General features: G+C 40.4%; 1 protein-coding gene across 1 annotated transcript; it reads right to left on the reverse strand.

Moving 5' to 3' along the window:
• Positions 1–493: 493 nt before the first annotated feature.
• LOC131304874 (ABC transporter B family member 19) lies at positions 494–10,839 on the reverse strand. Its single transcript, XM_058332322.1, has 10 exons — positions 10,156–10,839; positions 9,721–9,775; positions 8,754–8,929; positions 7,952–8,152; positions 7,245–7,504; positions 6,845–7,161; positions 6,532–6,755; positions 5,579–6,398; positions 5,125–5,366; positions 494–1,955 (listed from the first exon to the last, which is right to left on the reverse strand). The coding sequence occupies exons 1-10, from the start codon at positions 10,405–10,407 to the stop codon at positions 747–749; spliced, it is 3,756 nt and encodes a 1,251-aa protein (XP_058188305.1). The 5' UTR covers positions 10,408–10,839; the 3' UTR covers positions 494–746.
• Between the last annotated feature and the right edge of the window lie 10,472 nt (positions 10,840–21,311).

Below are 21,311 nucleotides of genomic sequence, written 5' to 3' on the forward strand. Positions count from 1 at the left end.
TACACATGCATATGACCCGGGAATGCTGCCAAACAACATCCTTGCCGAGCGGTGTCAAGCACCAATCCATTCGTTATCTCAACACGGACAGCTTAGATTGAATTTGAACGCATACAATTCTGAGTTGTTGATTGCTCGGCAAAGATACATACAATATTTATAAGCTTTCAAATATTGTACGTAATGCTTTATCCCTTCTTTTGCTTTCAAACATTAATTCAAACCATAGATGGGCCAAGAGAATGTGTCACCCAATTAATTAGGATGGCAAAGGTAAAGCCTTGTCGGCCTTGAGCCCAAAGCAAATATGTCCTTATCTTATCTTAAGCTTCTGCAGACCACTTTAACAAACACATGCATATAGAGAAAGGAAGAGCAATAGAACTTGAAGAAAAAGGGCCCCCTCCCCCCCAAGAGCTGGAAAGTAAGTTTTCTAGGGTCTACTTTTGAAGTATTATAAAAACTTCACTCTCAAAAAAATGGAAAAGGCAGAGAGATAAACATGACTAATAATATAGCATATGCATCTCCTTTGGGAATGGAGTAGTACCTGGATATGTTCTATCACATCCCCATTATCTACAAACAAAACTATCAGCATCAAGATCATTCAAAAGGGAAATCAATAAAAGGGAAAGAAAGAAAAAGAAAAAGGAAAAAAAAAAGGTTAATGGGACCCAAACATAATTACCACCATCCCAGATAGAGGAATCTTTTATGGCTACAATCAACAAAAAAAGACTTGATCAAATGTGGTGGAGCTGCAGCTGCAGGAGTCTGGAGTAAGCCCCCTCGTGCCGGCTGACTAGTTCCGAATGGCTACCTTGTTCCACGATCCGCCCGTCTTGGATCACTGCGATGCTATCCACCCCCCTGATCGTTGACAACCGGTGGGCCACGAGCACGGTGGTTCGACCCCTCATGAGCCTCTCGAGGGCCTCTTGCAAAACGCACTCGGATTCTGCGTCGAGCGCGCTGGTGGCCTCGTCCAGTAAGAGTATCGCGGGGTCCTTTAGAACGGCACGTGCGATAGCGATCCTTTGTTTCTGCCCTCCAGAGAGCTGAACCCCTCTCTCTCCGACCGGGGTTTTGTACCCTTCGGGTAGTCCGCTAATGAAGGCATGCACATTTGCCGCTCGAGCAGCTTCTATGACCTCTGCTTCAGTTGCTCCATCTTTCCCGTAGGCTATGTTTTCGAAAATGCTCGCTGCAAAGAGGGCTGGTTCTTGCGAAACCAATCCTATTTTAAGCCTGAGTGACTTTAAGTTCAACCGTTTGATGTCTTTCCCATCAATCATAACTTTTCCGGCACAAGGGTCATAAAATCGTTCTATTAACACGATCACGGAACTCTTTCCGGACCCACTTGCTCCAACGAGAGCTTGGCTCTGGCCTGCTCGGATCCTAAGGTTGAAATCCTTGAAAACAAGAATATCCGGTCGCGACGGGTAGGAAAAGTCCACATGGCGAAGCTCGATTTCTCCGCGAACCGAGTCAACCGAGTCAGCATCCGGATCATCCGGGTCAATCTTGGTTGAACGATCAAGGATAGAGAATACAGATCCGACGGCGTCACCACCCCGGATTATTTCAGGGGCAAGACTGACTGTTTCGGCAACCGAATTTGCTGTGATGACTAGGACTACAAAAACCTTGATGACTTTTGAGAAGGTGGAGACGCCTTTTTGTACGAGGTTGGCTCCGTACCAGAGTATTAAGGCTTCGGAGGCGTAGAGAGCGAGTTGAGAGAAACCGAAGAGGCCACCAGAGGTTTGGCTGCGGCGGAGGCTGTGGAGTTGTGGGACTCGGAGCTCATGGCTGAAGAGAGAGAGGATCTTATCTTGGGCATTGAAGGCGGCGACCGTTCGGATGTTGCTCACTCCTTCCCCTGCTATCATGCTGGTCTTTGCATGTGCCTTGGCAGTGTCTCCAGCAAAGCCTTTGAGAGAGAGTTGCTGTGCAATGTGAAAAAATAACCGAATTAACTATCAGGACACCATTGTGACAACTGGAAAAAAAAAAAGAGCATGCACGGTATTTTCCTGTCACAAGTTTATGCAGCTGGTTTTCTCAAGCCATGGAAATTGTGAGCTATAAATTGGAAAGACACTTGTATATGACTACTATTCTATGCTTTAGATAATGCGGAATGATTTGAATTTTGAACCCAAATTAGGGTTTACCACACACATGCAAAGAGAGAAGATTACGATAGTAGCGACAGTAATAATGATCGATAAGATGCTAGGTGTATTGGTTCCATCATGTTGTCAATGTTACCACTCTCCTAAGTTCTTCTAGCAAGTTGCAGAGGCCAAAGTTGACAATAGGTTAACCTAACCATCTTATAATCTCATCTACTACAATGAACTAACGTGATATGGAAAACGTTAATCACCAGCCAATAACATTCTATAATCTATGTACGCAAGTAAAAGTCGTTTGTAATGTTCAGGGCTGCAAATGAGTCATTTGTAATGTTTAGGACTGCAAATGAGCCAAGCAGAACTTCGTAACTGTTCGAGCTCAGCTCGCTCGAAATTAGTTGAGCCAAGGGTGTACTCGAGCTTGGTATTTTAAAGTTGTAATCTTGTGGGCATTATTTGCAACTTTAATCACAACCCAGGATTGGTTTGTTAGCATGTCCCTCTTCTTTAGGGATAACATTACATACATAATAAGCTAAGAAAATTAGTTGTCCTAGAATTTCCATCCCTTCTTTCTTTCTTTTCTTGCCGACATTCCGGGACGAGGGAATTCACAAGAAACTACTTTCTGGCAGCCCGACCCCAAGAATTGAACCCCGGTCACTCGTGCGAGGAACAAACCAGTAGCGGTTGTTAGCATGTCACTATCCTTGAGGGATACATCAGACATATATAATAAGTTAAGTAACTAATTGTCCTGGAATTTCAATCCCATCCTAAAGAGATGATCACTCAACCACAATGAAAAGGACTCATTAAGGACGTGAAAGAATTAATTGATGGAAGAAGGGGTGGTGGTAGGGCCCAATTAGGTCAAGTGTGGACAAGTTGGTGACAGTGAGGTTTTGAATATCTCCTGCTGGGGACTCTCTTCCCTCCTTCAGGCAATCAATCTATCCCATTGTCTTGTAGCATGCGCAAGATGTTCGTACACTGTTGAGCCCAGGTGGAAGAACAGTTGTTTATAGAGACACTTCCCTACTGAGCTGTTGCTGTTGCTGTTGTACCCCCAAAACAAGCCAGTGTACTGAAACCCATCTTTGAATTTGCGGTGGGCTACTGAAACCCATCTTTGAATTTGCAGTGGCGCTACGCCCACCGCCTAACATCTCACCGTCTGTCTCGGCAATCATTGTTTCCGATTTAAAAAAAGAAAAGAAAAAGAGTTTACTCTTTCCGGACCGTCCAAAACACTTTTGGACGGTGAGATTGAGAGCGGTAATAGTTGAATGGTTGAGCGTAGAGTTTCTGTTGAACTCAAGCCTAAGGGCTCGTTTGTTAAGTTCCAAAAACAAAAATGGCTTGTTTGTTTGTCCGGAGATAAACGGAAGGGATATAAAACGCATGAGGATATGAGCTCGACCGAGAATCGCTAGGGATATAGGAATGGCGGAGAGGAAAACAAATCCAGAGTATGTTTTGGTTGGGACTGGCGTGCATTTCCTATTTTGTCCTCACGCAAACGTCAACTTGTATATAGAGAAAGGGCAAAACAGTCTCGTCGATACTCGTTTAATGGAGGGGTGCACGGTGCGCCTTACCACATCCTGCTTATTAGGTTAGACAAACACGACAGACTGGGTCTCGAATTGGCTGGTCGTTCTCGTTTACTGTTCTTATTTTCTAGAGATCATATAAAAACACGACGAATGATACTTGATTCTTTTTTCTCAAATAATTTTTTCAGAAGCTTTTGCACAGCTATGGGTTAAATTTAAAATGGCAATCAAACAGGGCCTCAGAACTATAGAGCCATGCCCCCTGACTGACTGTCTGACACCCTCCCGTGACCAACACAAATGACCACTGAAAAGAAGAGCAGGGGGCAATAAGAAAAAGAGAATAAGATAATAAGCAGAAGAATATATGAATATAATAACAAAACAAAAAAACTACCGTTACCCCATTTGCTATACACCAAATTTATACCGGATTGTTCAAAACATGTTTTTGAGAGTCACCGTAAAAAATCAGATGATTAGGATATCGGTAATGGCTTAATCAATTTTCATTCCTAAATTTGCAGGGGGGGAAGGGGAATTGAATGAATCGATCCATCCCTTGTCAATATCTGAATGAACTGAGTTTTTGCAGGGACCCTTAAAATAAAATTTCAAAAAAATTAAACGGCTCCGGTCATAAATATGAAACCCAAAGTGAATCTCATGCAATAAGGTGTACACCTAATGGTGTACCATAGTTGGCTCAATAATGTGCAGGTGTTAATGGAACTGCCCAATAATGGCAGCAATCTGCATCATGTATAAATGATGATCACGGACCAAGACTCTCTCTCTCTCTCTCTCTCTCTCTCTCTTCATTCATTCATTCACAATTCTGATGTACACTGTGGGCTGTGCAGTGTCTAGGCTAGGTGGGAAAAAAAAAGAAGAGGACTACGAAAAGAGAAAGGAATGGTTAAAAAGGAGTACCAGAGAACCCAAGATTTGACTTCGGATGAAAAAAGTTAAAGTAACTGGAATAAGAAACAAGGAACGCATTCCCAAAGACATTGAGGTTGATGGGTGATAAATGGAATCTTTTCTATTCTTTTCTTCACTTTTTTTTTTATAATAATTTAGTAGTATAAGTATTATGTGTGTTTATTATATTTGGATCATATGTGGGATTTTCGAAAAGTATTTGCACTGGAATTGGAGGAAGCACGTGCAGTGCACCAGTGGAGTGACTTATTTTATCCTCTCTGTCGTTTTGTACCAAGAAAGCAGTGAAAATAGATTCCAGAGATCCAACCAAGACCGTGAAATCTGACACTGTGGAAAAGACAAAAGAAACATGGAGAATTCTGATGTGCCCAAAATGCCCTCGTTGGATTCTTGGGACTACCCAAAAGAGCATGCTAGGCTAGCATCTGTGTGAGGAATTTTTGCAAAGGGTTTGAGTCTGTTGTGCTTACCTGAGCAAAGTTGGCCAGGACGAGGAGAGGGAAGGTGGCTAGAATGAGAAGGGAGACCCTCCATTCCACTATGAAAGCAACTATGAAGGAGGTGAGAAGGGATGTCATGTTCTGCAGTATGACTGAGATTCTCTCGGCGATGGCGGATTTCACGTCGGCAGCGTCCGTGGCTAGGCGAGCTGCCACGAGACTCGAGTTGTGTTCCTCCTCGTCGTACCATCCGACTTCATTCCTCAGTATTGCTGACAAAAGCAAAAACACGCGATGAGGAAAAGAACCCGTAGTGGCTCAACTACAAAATCACGACAAACCAAAGCAAATTTTGTGCAAAATCTTCGTACGAAGTGGTGTCTGTTTACACAAGTTAGGAATTGATTTATCATTTCTGTATGCAAATTATGTTGTACTAACAACATCCGAATTTACTAATCATGGCTTGCAATGAAAATTATACCTGCAAGCATCATCCTCCTCACTCTAGTGGTGAGATTCTCCCCCATAATACTGAAGAAATAATGCTGTATCAGATATGCCACGACGGCGTAAAGACCTGCACCAATATAGATGAAAACGTACTCCTTTGTCTTCCTTTCCATGCTTGCAGGATCTGTGTAATAGAACACCTCAATCATATTGCTCATCACGATAGCAAATGTTGGACCGATAAAACCAGAGAGAATTGATCCCGCAGCACCCATTATAGAATAAGGCCATTCGGGAGCATTTAGCTTCAGAAGCCGGCAGAAGTACCCATGAGGTGCAGGGTTTTTTCTCTCTGTTTCAGCATTGGAGATCATCTCAATCCGACCATCCGCCCCAGTGCTATACGAGTAGCTCAAATTCCTCAAACTGCCGGAACGAAGGCTAAGAGATTTGGTAGAAAGGGAGTGGCTTAGTCGTGATGAGCGTGAACGCCTGGTTGAAGGATTTGAGAAGTCACGGTTTCCCACCATTTCTTGGAATCGAATTAGTGAGGCATACGCCGCGCCTTTCGAAATTAGTTCCTCGTGGGTTCCTGTCTCGACAACTTGCCCATGCTGTATAACAGCAATTGAATCGACATTTCTTATGGTGGAGAGGCGATGGGCAACAACTACCGTTGTCCTCCCAACCATTAGTCGGTCTAGAGCTTCTTGAACGATGCTCTCTGAACCTGCATCAAGGGCACTTGTTGCTTCGTCGAGGAGAAGGATTTTTGGGTTTTTCAACATGGCTCTTGCGATTGCAATTCTCTGTTTTTGACCACCAGAGAGTTGGACTCCTCTTTCTCCCACCTGGGTTTGCAACATAATCCATTAAACAGTTTTCCATGTACTCAATTATTCCAACGGAGTTGGGAATGTAAGCTACGGGTGTAACCGTTGTACTAATTAAAGGTAACAACTAGACATGGAAATGGATACTGACCTGAGTGTTATACCCATTAGGAAGCAAGGTAATGAAACTATGTGCATTCGCAGCAGAAGCAGCTGCTTCTACTTCAATCATTGTTGCATCAGGCTTTGCATATAAAATGTTCTCAATTATGGTGGTAGCAAACAAAGCAGGCTCTTGATTCACCAGTCCCATTTGATCACGCAACCATCTCAACTGTAGTGTCTTTATATCCACATTGTCAAGTAAAATTTGCCCTATTTCAGCCAATTTCTAAGATTAGTAACATCAACTCTGTGAAATTCAAACTTCTTAGATTTTAGCATGATACGAGTCTTGTAATTACCTTGATTAGGATCATAAAACCTTTCTATCAAGGAGACAACAGTGCTTTTTCCAGACCCACTTCCACCGACAACTGCAACTGTCTTTCCAGCAGGGAAGAAAATAGAGAAATCCCGAAATATGACAACATCTGGCCGTGACGGGTAGCTGAAAGTTACATCTTTGAACTCAATGTTCCCGCTGACCTCAGCTAAGCACTTCCCATCTGAAGGATCTTGAATAATGGTTGGCCTTTGCTTGATAATCTCCATTAACTTGTACCCAGCAGCTTTGCCTTTGCTAAAAGCTCCAAGGTTCGAAAACGATTGACCCAAACTCCTGTAACGACCATATTTTTTTCTTCATCATTATGAAATCACCAATAAATATATTCCAATAAAAGTTTTAGTCTGAGATTTTACATGCCCCCAACAATTGCAGAAAAGATAGCGGTGAATGCCTTCCCTCCATCTGTTTGCCCGTTTCTGATGAAAACACCAGCGTACCAAAAAACTAGGGCCCATGACATGCATGCTATTCCATAGGTGCATCCCAGCCCTAGTCCTTTGGCCATCCCGGCCTTATATCCCAGCTTCAATGTGTGTTGGATTGCATCTGAGTAGGAGTTTAGGGCCTTGGTCTCGCCAACATACGAATAAACTGTCCTAACTTGGGCAATGGCCTATTCAAACAGTGTTAAATCAAACCGCTAATAAGTTCCTTAATAAATGATATTCAACTGGTTATATTAAAAAGATTCGCAATCCCAAATATGTGTTAAGGTCTTTCAAAATTTGTTACTAATGATGTTAAGTTGTTACAGCACATGTAGTTGCATCACTTTATCTGGAAAAGAAAAAAAGAAGAGAAAGATAAACAAAAAAAGAAGCAAAAGGCAAAGGATCTTTATGAATTATGACTGTAGCACATGGAAGAGCATGATTTGACCCACAAAGGATCACTTATGTTATCATACAAACTATAAAGTAAACCGAAAAAATCATGTGGTATCATGGAGCATGAGGCAAACTAGCAGGCCACCAAAGCAACACAAGTACATAAGTTGCTCTATTTAGCATACTCGAACAACAATTCAAAGAAAATCGATAGAACTTCATAGAAAGCTAACCTGCTCAGCAATAATGCCAGCATTTGCGTATGATTCTCGGCTCTTGGATGTGAGACCAGTGAGAGTATATGCATACAAGCCCCCAGCAAAAGCGATGCCCGGAATCACTGCCACGCTAAGCAAAGCTAATCTCCATGCTGACACAAAACCAACCACCAATCCGGCCAGAAAAGTGGAGAGATAATGGATGAAATTTCCCACCTAAAATTCCACAAAAATGGAAAATCACATTTTAACAGTATCCAAGTTCACAAAAACACAGATGTTCATCATGCGAGGAGAAAAATTTGGGATGGGATCTCCTCCCTCATTTATCGTCCCTACTAAATTTTTCTATAATAGATGGGGCTAAGGGAGGGTCCAACAACTCCAACTCAAGTCACATAATTCGCGTGCGCATGAGTGGGTGGACGCGAGCATGAAAGTGTCTAAAGTACTAAAATTCGTTTAGGGTGAGAATTGAGAGCGGGAACGGAAGGCCCTACTGAAGGATTATGCGACTAAAGTCCAACCCCAGAGAATTCTGGAATTAAGGATGGGAACTGTGCAGCCCAAACATGAAACCTCACATGAAGGATGGCGCAAGTTAACAGAGATTTTGCTACTGTGTGACATCAGATGTAAGAATTTAACCACTGGGACCCTGCATTAATGGATAACCAACCACCCTGATGAGCATCTTTCCGTAATGCCTCATACTAGATTAGGCCAGTGCCCGTCCAGAAAATGCAGTAAATGGGCAGAGAGAGAGGGGAAGAGAGAGAGATACTTATGCTATGTGTAATATAGATAGGGAGCAGACCTTCTCACTAATGGCATCTTGAACGAGAAGAGTATCCGTCGAAACGCTGAAAACAATATCACCTGTTCTAGCATCTGTGTCAAAGAATCCAACGTCCTGCTTCAACACAGCCTCCAAATACTTCTTTCTCAAAGTACCCACTTGCCTCTCCCCCGTATACATCCAACAAGCAATCTCTGCTCATAATACAAACCCATCAATTTTTTCATCGAAAAAGACATTAGCCCAGTTGAATTGTAAGGGTAAAAAGTGCAAATCTACAGTGATAGCGATTTTTCTATTTTAGATAAGGTGATAATAACAAAAGAAACAGCTATAAATTGTGCTCTTCTAGGAAATTGACAAGTGAAGAACTAAAGGTCAGAGGACCACGTGCAAACCCCACATGAACCGATCCAAGTAGTGAACTGGCTAAGAACTTGCAACTAATCAAAGGTTTTTAAAATGTTTCCTCTTTGATTGTTATTACGAATTTGTCCAGGGATTCTTTCAAGTATTTAATGTAATAATTAAATACTCAAAGATAGCAATGAGATTTGAACATGGAAATATTTAAAAGAGGAGTGGGCAACTGATCTAGCCCATAGGTTAAGCTTAAGTTATTTTCAAGATTAACACCGTGTTTGGAACATGTAGAAAAACAAATTATTGTGCTTAACACTTGATTTTGCTATTTTCCCTTCACTTCCCTCTCAAACCAGACAACAGGAGAAATTCTTTTAATTTTTCCTTCTCTTCTCTTCTTTTCTACAAGTTCCAAACAAACCACAAAAAGAAATGGAGAATACAAACGAGGAATGCTACGCGCACAACTCTCGACCACAACTCCGGACACAACAGCTGTCCGGAGCTGTTCAATCACATGCATCGAACGGCTCCGGACAGCAGTTGTGTTCAGAGTTGCAGTCGAGAGTTGTGTATGTAGACTTTAGGGAATACAATACAAGAACATAGATCAGAAGCTCACCAGCATAAGAGGAAACACACACAATCAACCCGAGATAGACGAAGTACAAGGCATACTGCATTCAAAAACAACCCAAATAAAAAATATAATCGGATCTCAGATAACACCATAAACTAAAAAAAAAATTTGCTTAATATGTACAAGTCCACAATAAGTATCTAAAATCAAGATCACGCCTTAGCATGAAGAATCAGGAGTACTCTTTTGGAACCGTCTGGTATTTTCTTTGTGCATAGTCCATTCCCTATCTTTTACTCCAATTGGCGTTCTAGTATGGCACAACGTAATTTTCAACATTGTATTAATCTCCATTATCAGTAATGAAATTACTACTAAGAAAAATATATATAGAATGCTAAAAACAATCCTTTGGGTTATCGTTAAGGTTTAAAAAGTATTTTGAAGTGAGAGAGAGAGAGATTCAGATTGTGAAACCTTTGAAACTTCCTGGGTCATGGTGGTCAAATCAGATTGGTTCTCCCCAAAGCCATTAACCATTTCGCCGAACAAGAGGAAGAAGATGGGCATCGAGGAGCCGTGGATAACGGCTCCGACGCTCCCCAGTATCATGAGAGCCCAGTCGTACTTATCGGCGAACGAGAACAGCTCGTAAAATGGCAGGCTCTGCTCCTTCTTCTTGTCAGATAACTCCGGCATTGCTTTCACCGGTTCTGTATTCTCCGCCATTTCGAAAACAGAGTGAACAGAAAAATCGAAAAAACACCAGCTATTCAAACAAAGGTGCGATCTTTGTTTGTTGGTTTTTCTTCATTGATGGGTAAATGGGAGCTTGAGCAGAAACTGCAAGTTTAGAGAGAGAGAGAGAGAGGGATCTGAGGGGAGAGCCGGAGAGGGAATTTGGGTAAGTGAATTTTCTTGATTTTTATTGTGCCAAAGAACTGACAATGTCGGTTGGGTTATGGGTTCAAGGAGAGAGTTTCAGAGAGCATTGGTAGCCGGGAAGAGGAAGATGGGAGGGGGATGAGAGAGAGAGAAAATGACAGTGGAAAAGAGGAGAGAGAGAGAGAGAAGAGGTATGACTGACCAAGTGGTCAAAGGAAGGGGGAAGTGGGAGAGGAAAATGAGGAGACAACACGAGAGAGAGATGAGAGTGTGTGTACTTATAGAGAGCGGAGGAGGGCTTAACCATGGGTCGTTAAATTATGGCCTTTTTTCAGGTTAAAATGGAATCTATTTTCAACCAAGCACGTGCCATGAACACAATTTCGGACACAGCTGTATTTAGAATTGTTCAACGTGGGTTTACATTAATCAGACAACTCCAAATACAATTATGTTCGAAAATTGTATTCCTAGATTTTTTTTTGTTTTTAACCATTGGTTTTTTTATATAAAATAGTCTTAAGAGCACATTTTGAAACACAATTATACACATCAATCATTCTACAACAAGACTCATTGTACACACTTAATTATATATACACTCAACACAAGTGTTGAGACCCATACACGCTAGTGTTGTGTGTGGGGCACGAACACTTATGTAAGTATATGTGGATTTGAGTGTAGTTATAGAATTATTCTTATATGCAGAATCATTCGATATATGTGAGCTCGTATGTAACGAACGGATCCGCTCATAGTTGGGTATGAAAATTCTATTTCTAGTAGTGCTCGGGAATTTTTAACAGTGCTACGGACACATATAGATATGCACATATCCAATTTCAAATGTATTTTGACACATCCGATGAACGTGGGTCTCACATGGTAGATGCAGAAACTCATCGGATATTTTAGATATATCTATGTTTGAGTATGTGCATGTACATACGTGTCTATTACATTTTTATGTTTAGCATTTCAATAAACCTAACAATTCCAAACAGATCATGCACATACATTTTAATGGGACCCACATCGAATTCTATCATTATGATACGAACCGCACATTTTTTTAAAAATAATTGTTTAAGAGTTTCTGTAAAAAAATCAACTAGATAGGATATCGATAAGGGCTTTTTCAGAAATCGCAGGGCGAATCAGTTTGTTTCGCCCTACTATTTCTAAAAAACCCCTTACCAATCTCCTATCGAGTTGATTTTTTACAGAAACTCTTAAAAAATAATTTTAAAAATACTGAGCGATTCGGATCATATTGATAGAACTCAATGTGAGTTCCATAAAAGTATATGTGCAAAATTTGTGTAAAAATGTACGTACCCGGGGACCCTGCCGAGCGGCACCCCTGCCAAGTGAGTGTCGAGCGGCCAATCCGGCCGTTCATCTCGGAATTAACAGTCCGGATCAAAACATCTTTTTCCTTTTTCTTTCTTTTTTTTTTAAATCCATTCGGTATTTTTACATCTGGACCGTCCAAAATACTTTTAGACGGCCGAGATGTGCTCGGCACCCCTGCCAGGCACCCCTGCTTGGCAGGGTCTCCGGGTCCGCAAGTAGCATGGCTGTTAACATTTGAAGTAGTTCCTGTAAAATATCTCGAAGCTTTCGATTCTTTTTTTTTTTTTATTTGATTTCATCTCTGTAATTTGTCAACAATTTTTAATATTACCCTCTTGATCCATTTCGAACGGGAAATGTCTACGTTGACAACCCGCAGGCTGGGTAAAAAAGATAAAACAAAATTCCCCTCCCTCTAGTAATCATCATGCTATATAAGGATTGGGATTAAGGTGCACACGATCTAGATTGATTCGGTTCTTTATAAAATCACTAATGGAACCATTTTGAATGGTTCTAAAAGATTGAAAACCATAACCTAATCAATATATATGTAGAACCTAATCAAAACAAACTACAAGACCGGTCCGATTTGGTTCCAGTTCTTTCCAATTTGCATTCAAACACTTTGTCAAAACACATGAATCATTGTAAAATAATTGAGAATTTAGAAATTAGGGGTTTGGATGTTTGGCATTGAACCGCAGAACCAGACCTAATAAAACGGTTCAATCCAGATCAAAATGTTTAGTGGTTTGGTCGGTTTTCTTGAACACCCCTAATTGTAATCCACTAAAACAAAAGAGCCTCGGTACATAAAAATAGAATGAATCATCCAATTATCCTTTTTGTGGCTTTTCGGATCCACTTTGATGATCCAATTTTTTTTCGTATTTTAGAGTTTGTCGTAAACATTAATTACATCGAAAATCAAATGGATCGGGTACCGTTTTACATGTGTTTCAAGAGGAGTGATTTGAATCATTTGATACTCTTTCTCTCTCTCTCCTTTTGTTGAAGTTTTGCATCTCATCACTGCCAAAAAGACCCATTTTTCTCTTCTTTTTTAAGTTTACCCCAATTTTACTGTAGTGGAATTCCGCAGTAGCGACGGTGTCCACAACGGAGGCGGGCTTGCTGTTTTTCACTTGATGCTGATGTTATTCTTCCAAAACTGGTCTTGAATAGACTCCTGGGTTTTCCTCTATTTTTATTGTTTTCCGTGCAACTTTTGAATCATGTTTTTCAATTATTTTCTCAACCATTAAATTCTTTTGCAGTACTCCGTTCCGTCCCATTTTGTTGTGCTTGTGTCTTTATAGACACTTTTCAAAAAATTGTCTATGTCTTACAATCTATAATTTTTTTTATGATTTCAAAAACTTTGTTTAAAAGAATTAATTGAAATCTATCAAACAATATCCATATTGATTATATAAAATATTATAAATTAAAAGATATAAATAATTTTTTGAGACGTTCAAAAAAGAAAACAAATACAACAAAGTGGGACGGAGGGAGTAGTATGTTTTCCATTAGAAAGCACCAGGCTTGTCTGCAGTCCACGTTTGGATTGCAGAGGTGCGATTGAAATGTTCGTAACCGTCAGATGATATTTTTAACGGTTAAGATTTTAAACAAACTTTTTCAAGCAAACATTAAACTTTTCCCAGGAAAATATTTCAAAGTTGGAAAATTTATAGAAGTAGTTCTCCTAGTTTCACCCGAATCTCATTTTCGTCCTCCAAGTATCAATTGTAACTTTTTTTACCCTCAAGTTTGATTTTGTACCAAGTTGATCCAATTGATAACGTCTATCAGTCAAATTGGACGGAAAAAAATCAGATTGATGCCAGTCGCTATCAATTGGACCAACTTGGTACGAACTGCAATGTCCAAACTGTCATCAATCTGATTTTTTCTGTCCAATTTGGTTGACAGAAGTTATCAATTTAACCAATTTGATACGAAAACCAAACTTGAAAGTCAAAAGAATTAGAATTGATACTTGGAGGACGAAAATGAGACTCGGTTGAAACTAGAAGGACCATTTATATAAATCTCCCTTAAAAGTTTGAACCATTGGATGCTGTAGACACCCCATTCTGGACTGTCCAGATAACGCTATTTTTCGGTCTTTTATTGTCCCAATGATGATTGTGATCAAGAGTAGTCTAAGGACGATGGTGTATTTGAGTTTTGAGCGTTCCGAACCTCATTCAAACCCTTCAAACCAGAACCAAACGGCCTCAGCAAAACCCAAACTGGCTTACGCCAGTACTGTGCTGACGTACGCCAGTGAATTGCCACGTGTCGGTTATCGACTGTTGACTCAGTTATCACTGGCGCACGCAGGTCAAAGCGTGGCGCACGCCAGTCAAGTCCAGTCAAATCAACTTTATTCAGCCACATGGACGAGACTTTTGTGCCACCCTGACGTAGGCTACAGTCTCTCTGATGATTACTCTCGGCAGAGACGTTCCCCCTCTCTCCTACACTCTCTATCAAGCCAAGTCTCATGCATTTAATGCATGGAAGGCTCCCTCTTTTAACCCAACCAGCCAAACCAGCCCTTAACCCAACTGATCTCAGCCCTCGCACCTCTATAAAATACCCCCCCTTGCATTCATTTGCAAGGGATTAACCACATTAAAGAGAAAAAGCCATCATTTTCTTTCCTTTCTCTCTCTTCTCCTCCATTGAAAGAAGAAAGAAAGGGCCTTTCAGGCACAGACTCCACTGATATATCTCTCACATTGTCATCATCCAATCTCCACCCTCCCCCCCCAACCAAATCAAAGCTCAAGTCATCCATCCATCCCAACCCAAGGTATACCACCTTTGCGGTTCTTTCTGTTTTCGACTCCTGAGGGGAACCAGTACGGTCCAGGCTAGTAGTCAATACTAGTCCTGGCCTTAAACTGGTAAAATACAACAATCGTATGGGATGATTAATGGCTCACGCTAGTAACATTATGCCGTACGCCAGTCATGATAGTATGTGCACTATGTCGTGGGGATCATTGATCATCACTTGTGCTTACTTACATTTCTGTCAATCACCTCAGCATGCTAATAACCAGTCTACTGCTTTCTGTATATTTAGAGCTACTTAGCTGTAATGATTAATGCTTACTCTTTATCTGTTTAGAAGGCCTATGAGATCGTTCTGGTCATGTTCCAGAGTCCAGATGGTGCAAAGCCAAGTACGGGGTAAGAAAACAAACTGGCGTACGGTCGTCAAGGACTGGCGTACGTCAGAGTTTTCATGATCCAATGGCTGGCTCTTGCATCTAGCTTAGTTTTGGCCTCTTTGTATGTCCCCACACTGTTTTTGGGGTATCCTGTTTTTCTTCATGGCTTGAAGCCATCCTATCTATCTGTAACTGTTTATATTCTGTTCTATTAAACTGTGTGGTTTGTCCTGGGTGTGCGCTGGTCCCTTTCCAAAGCCCAGAGGATTGCAAACAAAGACTATGAGACTAGATAAGTGGAGTACGCCAGTTTAGGTGTGGCGTGCATAGGTATGATCAGCATGCAGTGGCTCGGCCAGTGCATGCTGGCGTGGAGCCTGCTCATTCCCCTCTTAAGCAGCGTACTCCAATTTATTCAGGCTGCTCTCAGTGCTTGTTCTCAATCTATGTTTATTATTGCAAGCAAATCATCCATAAGCATTTTGTTACATAAATTGCAACTTGTTACAGTTTTAACCCCCCATTAACTGTTTCCCTTCTTTAACTGGCTAAAAAATGACTAAATGAGAAAAAAATGCAAACGTTTTAAAAAACAGAAAACCTATGAGTACCGAAAATGGGAGAGGGAAAACGTACCGGCTGTCTCCGGCCACCGGACGGCCGATCCGAGCCGTTCAAAAATTCTAAAAAAAAAAACCGAGGGGCCTTCCGCGGGAATCAACGGCATTCGAGGTATGTAGAGTGCTTGATCGGAGCACCCCTTTTGGTGTGCATATGGCCCCTCGGTTTTTTTTTTTAGAATTTTTGAACGGCTCGGATCGGCCGTCCGTTGGCCGGCGGCCGTCGGTACGTTTTCCCTCTACCATTTTCGGTACCTATAGCAACACTCTTTAAAAAAATGCCTGAGTAGAGACCGATATCTGGATTGGGCAAGAGGGGTGCCATAAAACCCTTTTCCTCTCGTAATTAGCTCCCGAACCTCAGATATCGAAGGTGATGACGGACCGGTCTACGCCTTTTTCAAAAATCAAACAAACGTGTCAAACATTTTCGAGTTCGGTTCCTTGGGTGCATCCCGCTAAAACCCGAGTAGCGACTCTGAATCGAAGCGTTTCACCGTGCTTTTCCGAAGAAGGCCGCACCCAAATTTTGCCCAAATGAAAATTTCCGAGGGCGCGTGCCCACAGATGCAAAGATAAACGATTATGATTGAATTACAGAAACTCTCTGCAATTGAACTGTAGAATCTCAGCAGTTGTACCACAGAAAATCCGCCACCCATTAGAAATGCAATATGATTGTGCTCCTAGAAAAAAGAAAACCACCCAGGGCTCCTCCTCCTTCCCCCTTTATCGTTCCTCTACTCACTTTAGAATAAGACCCAGTTCCTACTCATCTCTCTTTTTACTTCGGAGGCCTTCATTTCAGTAATTTACTTCGAGTTCGAGACATGTTTTTTTTGTTGAAATGTTGATTTCTTAAACGGGCTTAAATTCTACACGGTTTTTTGGAAGTAAAATTCTACACGGCTGCTCGGCGTATTTTGTGTTTTATGGATAGTTACTTTAATAGGAGTAAGACTGTGTTCCACAACCCAAATAAGAACTTATTTTTTGTTGAATAAGAAGGCTTGTTTTCCAAAAAATAAGAAGGAGGTGCTTATTTTTCAGAATTTATATAGGAACCAATGGGCGCCGGAGAGGGAAATCGTATCAGCGGCCGCGCCGGGCCATCTCCGGCCACCAGACGGCCGATCCGAGCCGTCCAAAAATTCTAAAAAAAAAAATCGAGGGGGCCATTGCAAGAATCAACGGCATCCGAGGTGTGTAGGGTGCTTGATCTGAGTACCGCTTTTTCGTGTATATATGATCATCACATATACACGAAAAATTGGTGCTCGGATCAAGCACCCTACACACCTCAGATGCCGTTGGTTCTTGCAATGGCCCCCTCGATTTTTTTTTATAGAATTTTTGGACGGCTCGGATCGGCCGTCCGGTGGCCGGAGACGGCCCGGTGCGGCCACCGGTACGATTTCCCTCCGCCGCCGCCCATTATCATAGCAACAGTCTTATTTTTTGTATAAGGCACTTCAAGCTCAAAAATCATGTGTTTACACAAATAATTTTTCTATCTCTATGGATCTTGTTTGATAGATCTCATTGAGATCTTTAATACGGTGCAAAAAATATTGATTTTTTTTTTTCATTTACATGATTTTTGAGTTTGAAAATGTGAAAGGAACTTTTTATTTGGGTTTTGTGGAATGACCCTTCTTATTTTTGAATGAAAAGTGGCAAAATAAGTACTTATTTTTTAAGAAGGTTTCCGGAACGGGGCCTAAGTACTCAGGTTGCGTTCTTGTAAACTTATAAGCCTGAAACTTATTTCGGTATTTTTTGTAATTTTTTGTTTAGCTTTTCGTCGTAAATTTTTGAGTTGATCAATTGTCTCGACGAGACAAATCAGAAAAGTTTAAAAATATAGACCGATATTGAAAAAATTCAAATAAGACGGCATTTTCAACAAATAAGCTAGACTGCTGTTTGATTTTTTCGTCTTTAGTGAATTTTTTTTGCTTTCTGTCATAATTTTGTACTTTTTTAGACTCTTACTGTCGAAATGGGCGATTAATCCAAAAATTATCACTCGAATCTAAAAAAAATTCAGAAAAAACAAACAAAATACATTAAAAAAAATACAGTAGTAAAAGTTTAGAAGAACGAGGCCAATAAATAGTGAAAACTGTACAAACAAAACTTAATCATAATTTAACACATTTTTTGTCACAATGAATCTTACACACAAACACAACCCAACCCCCCCCCCAACTCTTTCTCTCTCTCTCTCTACAAAGCTATGATTACACACATACACAAGTGTACTATATAAAAGTACGCATTATAACAGTTTCAAATCACACATAACCAAATTTTTGTTATAACAGTTTACGAATTACGCGCACATTAACTTCTAAAGTTATCAAGCAAAGTTTTGAATACCGTACCGATTAGAAGACCAATTTTTTCACTGATATGATACGTATCAATATTGATTATATACCGGGTACCGCTCTAGATGTATCACTATTAATCTGCAATAATCGAAAGATATTTTTACTGGACGAATCTAGGAACATGAAAAAGTAAACCCGTAGCTCCTTCGGTTGGATCCAAGAGGAATGGCAACTTACAGTGGCCGTAGCTTTTACTCTGTGTCCTTTGTCTGGTTGTACGTAGCTTTTACTATTCCTTTTTATCTCTGCAGTTTGCATTGTTTGTTTTTACCCTTTCCTTTTGCTATTTTCCTCAATTTTCTTTACTTTTATTACCAAATTTTACCACCAGTTATGTCAAAAATTTTGAAGGCTTACCGCGAATGTCGTTCTCCGTGATAAAACCCGCCAAAAAAAAAAATTTATCTCCCTTGCCAAATAAAATTATTTTTCTGTGGGTGCGCGCACGCGCGGGAAAGAGCCAAACAAAATTTTGGGAAAAATATATTTCAGACAGACGAGAGTGGGTTGATCGTGAAAATGGTGAAACCCTCAAGTCAGGTAGAACTTGTACCACTTCAAGATTGCTATTTTAGGAGGAAAAAGTGAGGTGGCACAAAATCAATCTCTCTCTCTCTCTCTCATGTCGGAATGTGGATCCCATATCCCACAATGAGTGAGGTGAGGTAAGCACATCTAATGTATTTGTCCACAAATTCATGGTGTGTGCCATGGAAGTTTCATATGTTTTCTCCAAAAAAATTTTGGTTTCTGTATTCTAGGGGAAATCATCTTACGCTTTTTCCAACCAATTTTCCATAATGCTTTGAGCTCTGAGCTACTCTTAGGCCGGTTTCCTATACCAGGACTTGGGTTTGGACTAGAACCCGAGCGGGATCCAAAGCTCTAGCTCAACCAACCGTGACGTTGTGCGAGGTCTGAGGTTCAAGTCGATAGAACAACATTGGTCTGCCGTAGTAATCTAACTCTACTAATTAACATACTGAGGCCAAGTTTTACAAAATACAAGAAGAAATAAGCACATTCAGTGCCGTAAGGAAACTCGGCCTAGTATCCTATCGTCTGGCAAAAAAAAAGCAAGAACCCAAGCCCAACTTATCAGTCCAGTCCACATTACAAAATATTCTGCGCCCAGGTGGCCCTAACTAAATTTTAGAGGCTGCATTATGGGTTGGGCCACCTTGGCTTCGTTTTGGGCCGGAAAGATGCGACTAATTTTAACATTTACAAATTTACAGTATTGCTGTTGGGAGAAAAAAATTACTACTACAATTGAAAAGGTTTTCATATTTTAAATTGTCTCTCCTTGAATTGATACAGATAAAATATCAAATACGAACTCCAGCTTGCTAGGGGTGCAAACAAGCTGAGCTGAGCCGAACTTCGTAGCGTTCAAGCTCGGCTCGTTTACTAAATGAGCATAAAACTCGAGCTCGAACTTGGCTCATTAAGCCTAGATAATTTACCTAACGAGCCTCTTTAAACGAGCCAAGTCAATAATGAGCCGAGCTTTTCAGCGTCGAACTTGGCTTGTTTGGTAAACGAGCCTAAAACTTGAGCTCGACTTGATTACGTACTAAACAACCCTAAAACTTGAGCTCGACTCGATTACTAAACGACTTGAGTCTTAATGAGATGCAACTCAGTTCGTTTGCACTTCTACATCTACCCATAAGTTGAGGCCACTACAAAAACTTGTCCCTGTAAGATTTAGAAAAATACTGTCGTGCATAATTTTTTCAATTTTTTGTGCATCAATTTAAAGAACTACTAAATGAGATCTTTAAATTTGTGCGGAAATTATCTGACCCCAAAAACTTGTGCTAGGTCAGATTTTCAGTCCCATTAGCTTTATGACTTTCATTGGAATCAACTTTTTGCTTCGTTTCAAATCAGTTCTTTCGCACCAATCGCTTCGAACCACTAGAATCATCTCATCATATTTAAAGGGCTGCTCCCACTTCCCCTAATCATGACTTTAGTCACACAATTCTTTAAAATATCATGCGCTCTAGCTCTCAATTCCTGACACTGTCTTCACGTTTTCAATCATCGTTCTCGCATATTTTAGTCGTTTAGGATGTATTTCAAAGACGTTTTTACGTTCGTTCTCATTCACACGCGCGAATTAGATCATGTACTTCACATCTTAATAAGTGGGGGCATGCATGTTTCGGGCAGACCTAGCTATATTTAGCTCCCCACTATCTTTGAAATCTAAGGTGGTCTTGGAGTGTACCCCTTTGTCATGACTCATAAAAACCTAGGAATAATGTTGATTAGTACTAAGTACTCGATATGATAAGTAAAAGCAAACTAGTCGTAGTATTAATTACTACCCCCTGTATATAATTATTAAGCTAATGCTCTAAGAATGGTCCAAAATGCCATTATATATATTAATTAGCAAGCCTGTCACGTACTAAGCATCTCCTTGATCTGGACCGCCGTCTACCAAACCCATTATCTTTAAAACTACGACTTTTCATCCAAATTTAAGCAAAAGCATTTTGTGCGCACGTCCTAATGATTCTGGACCTTGTACCTTAAAAAATCTCAAATTACTAGTAATGCTTTATTTTCAATATAAAACTTTTAACAATTTTAAAAAATAGGGCGTTTGATGGCTCAAATTGCGTGTGTACCGCATAAATTTAATGCTTTGGTGAGATTGTTTATTAATTATGCGGATGTATACACAGGAACACTATACCCAAATTTTCGGGTCATGGATTCCCATGCTCTCCTTATCCCATAGGTTGTGTGTGGATGGGTGCCGTAATCTTGAGAATGGATGGTTATATGACTATTGAGAATCAAATTCCTAATAAATTCAATACTTGAAGTAATTTTTGTTCTAATGTTTGGAATACTTGAGTAATCTTATTCAAAACATATATGTTGAAAATATCTTGGAGTTGACACATTTTTTTAATTTTTTATGGATTGAGCTAGAAATCTAAAATCATCACAGGCTACAGAAGGAATCATATTCCTCACTTAGTCTGACATCATTCCTGGTTGAATATGTCATCAGTAATCACATTCCTATGCTTGTCAGTTTCAAACGTTGGTATTATGAGAATATGGCATCAACATAAGTAGATTCTTCACTTAGTCTGACATCATTAATTCCTGGTTGAATATATCATCAGTAATCACATTCGTATGCTTATCAG

This window comes from Rhododendron vialii, chromosome 10a, assembly GCF_030253575.1.
Source record: "Rhododendron vialii isolate Sample 1 chromosome 10a, ASM3025357v1".
NCBI classification, from domain to species: domain Eukaryota; kingdom Viridiplantae; phylum Streptophyta; class Magnoliopsida; order Ericales; family Ericaceae; genus Rhododendron; species Rhododendron vialii.

What these genes read in the sequence shown, in the direction of transcription:
- LOC131304874 (XM_058332322.1), bottom strand. Translation starts at nt 10,407, where the DNA reads ATGGCGGAGAATACAGAACCGGTGAAAGCAATGCCGGAGTTATCTGAC. An exon ending in AAGATGCCATTAGTGAGAAG is followed by an intron (nt 8,153 to 8,753) that starts GTCTGCTCCCTA and finishes GTGGAATTTTAG; the next exon opens with GTGGGAAATTTCATCCATTA. An exon ending in GTTTTATGATCCTAATCAAG is followed by an intron (nt 6,756 to 6,844) that starts GTAATTACAAGA and finishes TGGCTGAAATAG; the next exon opens with GGCAAATTTTACTTGACAAT.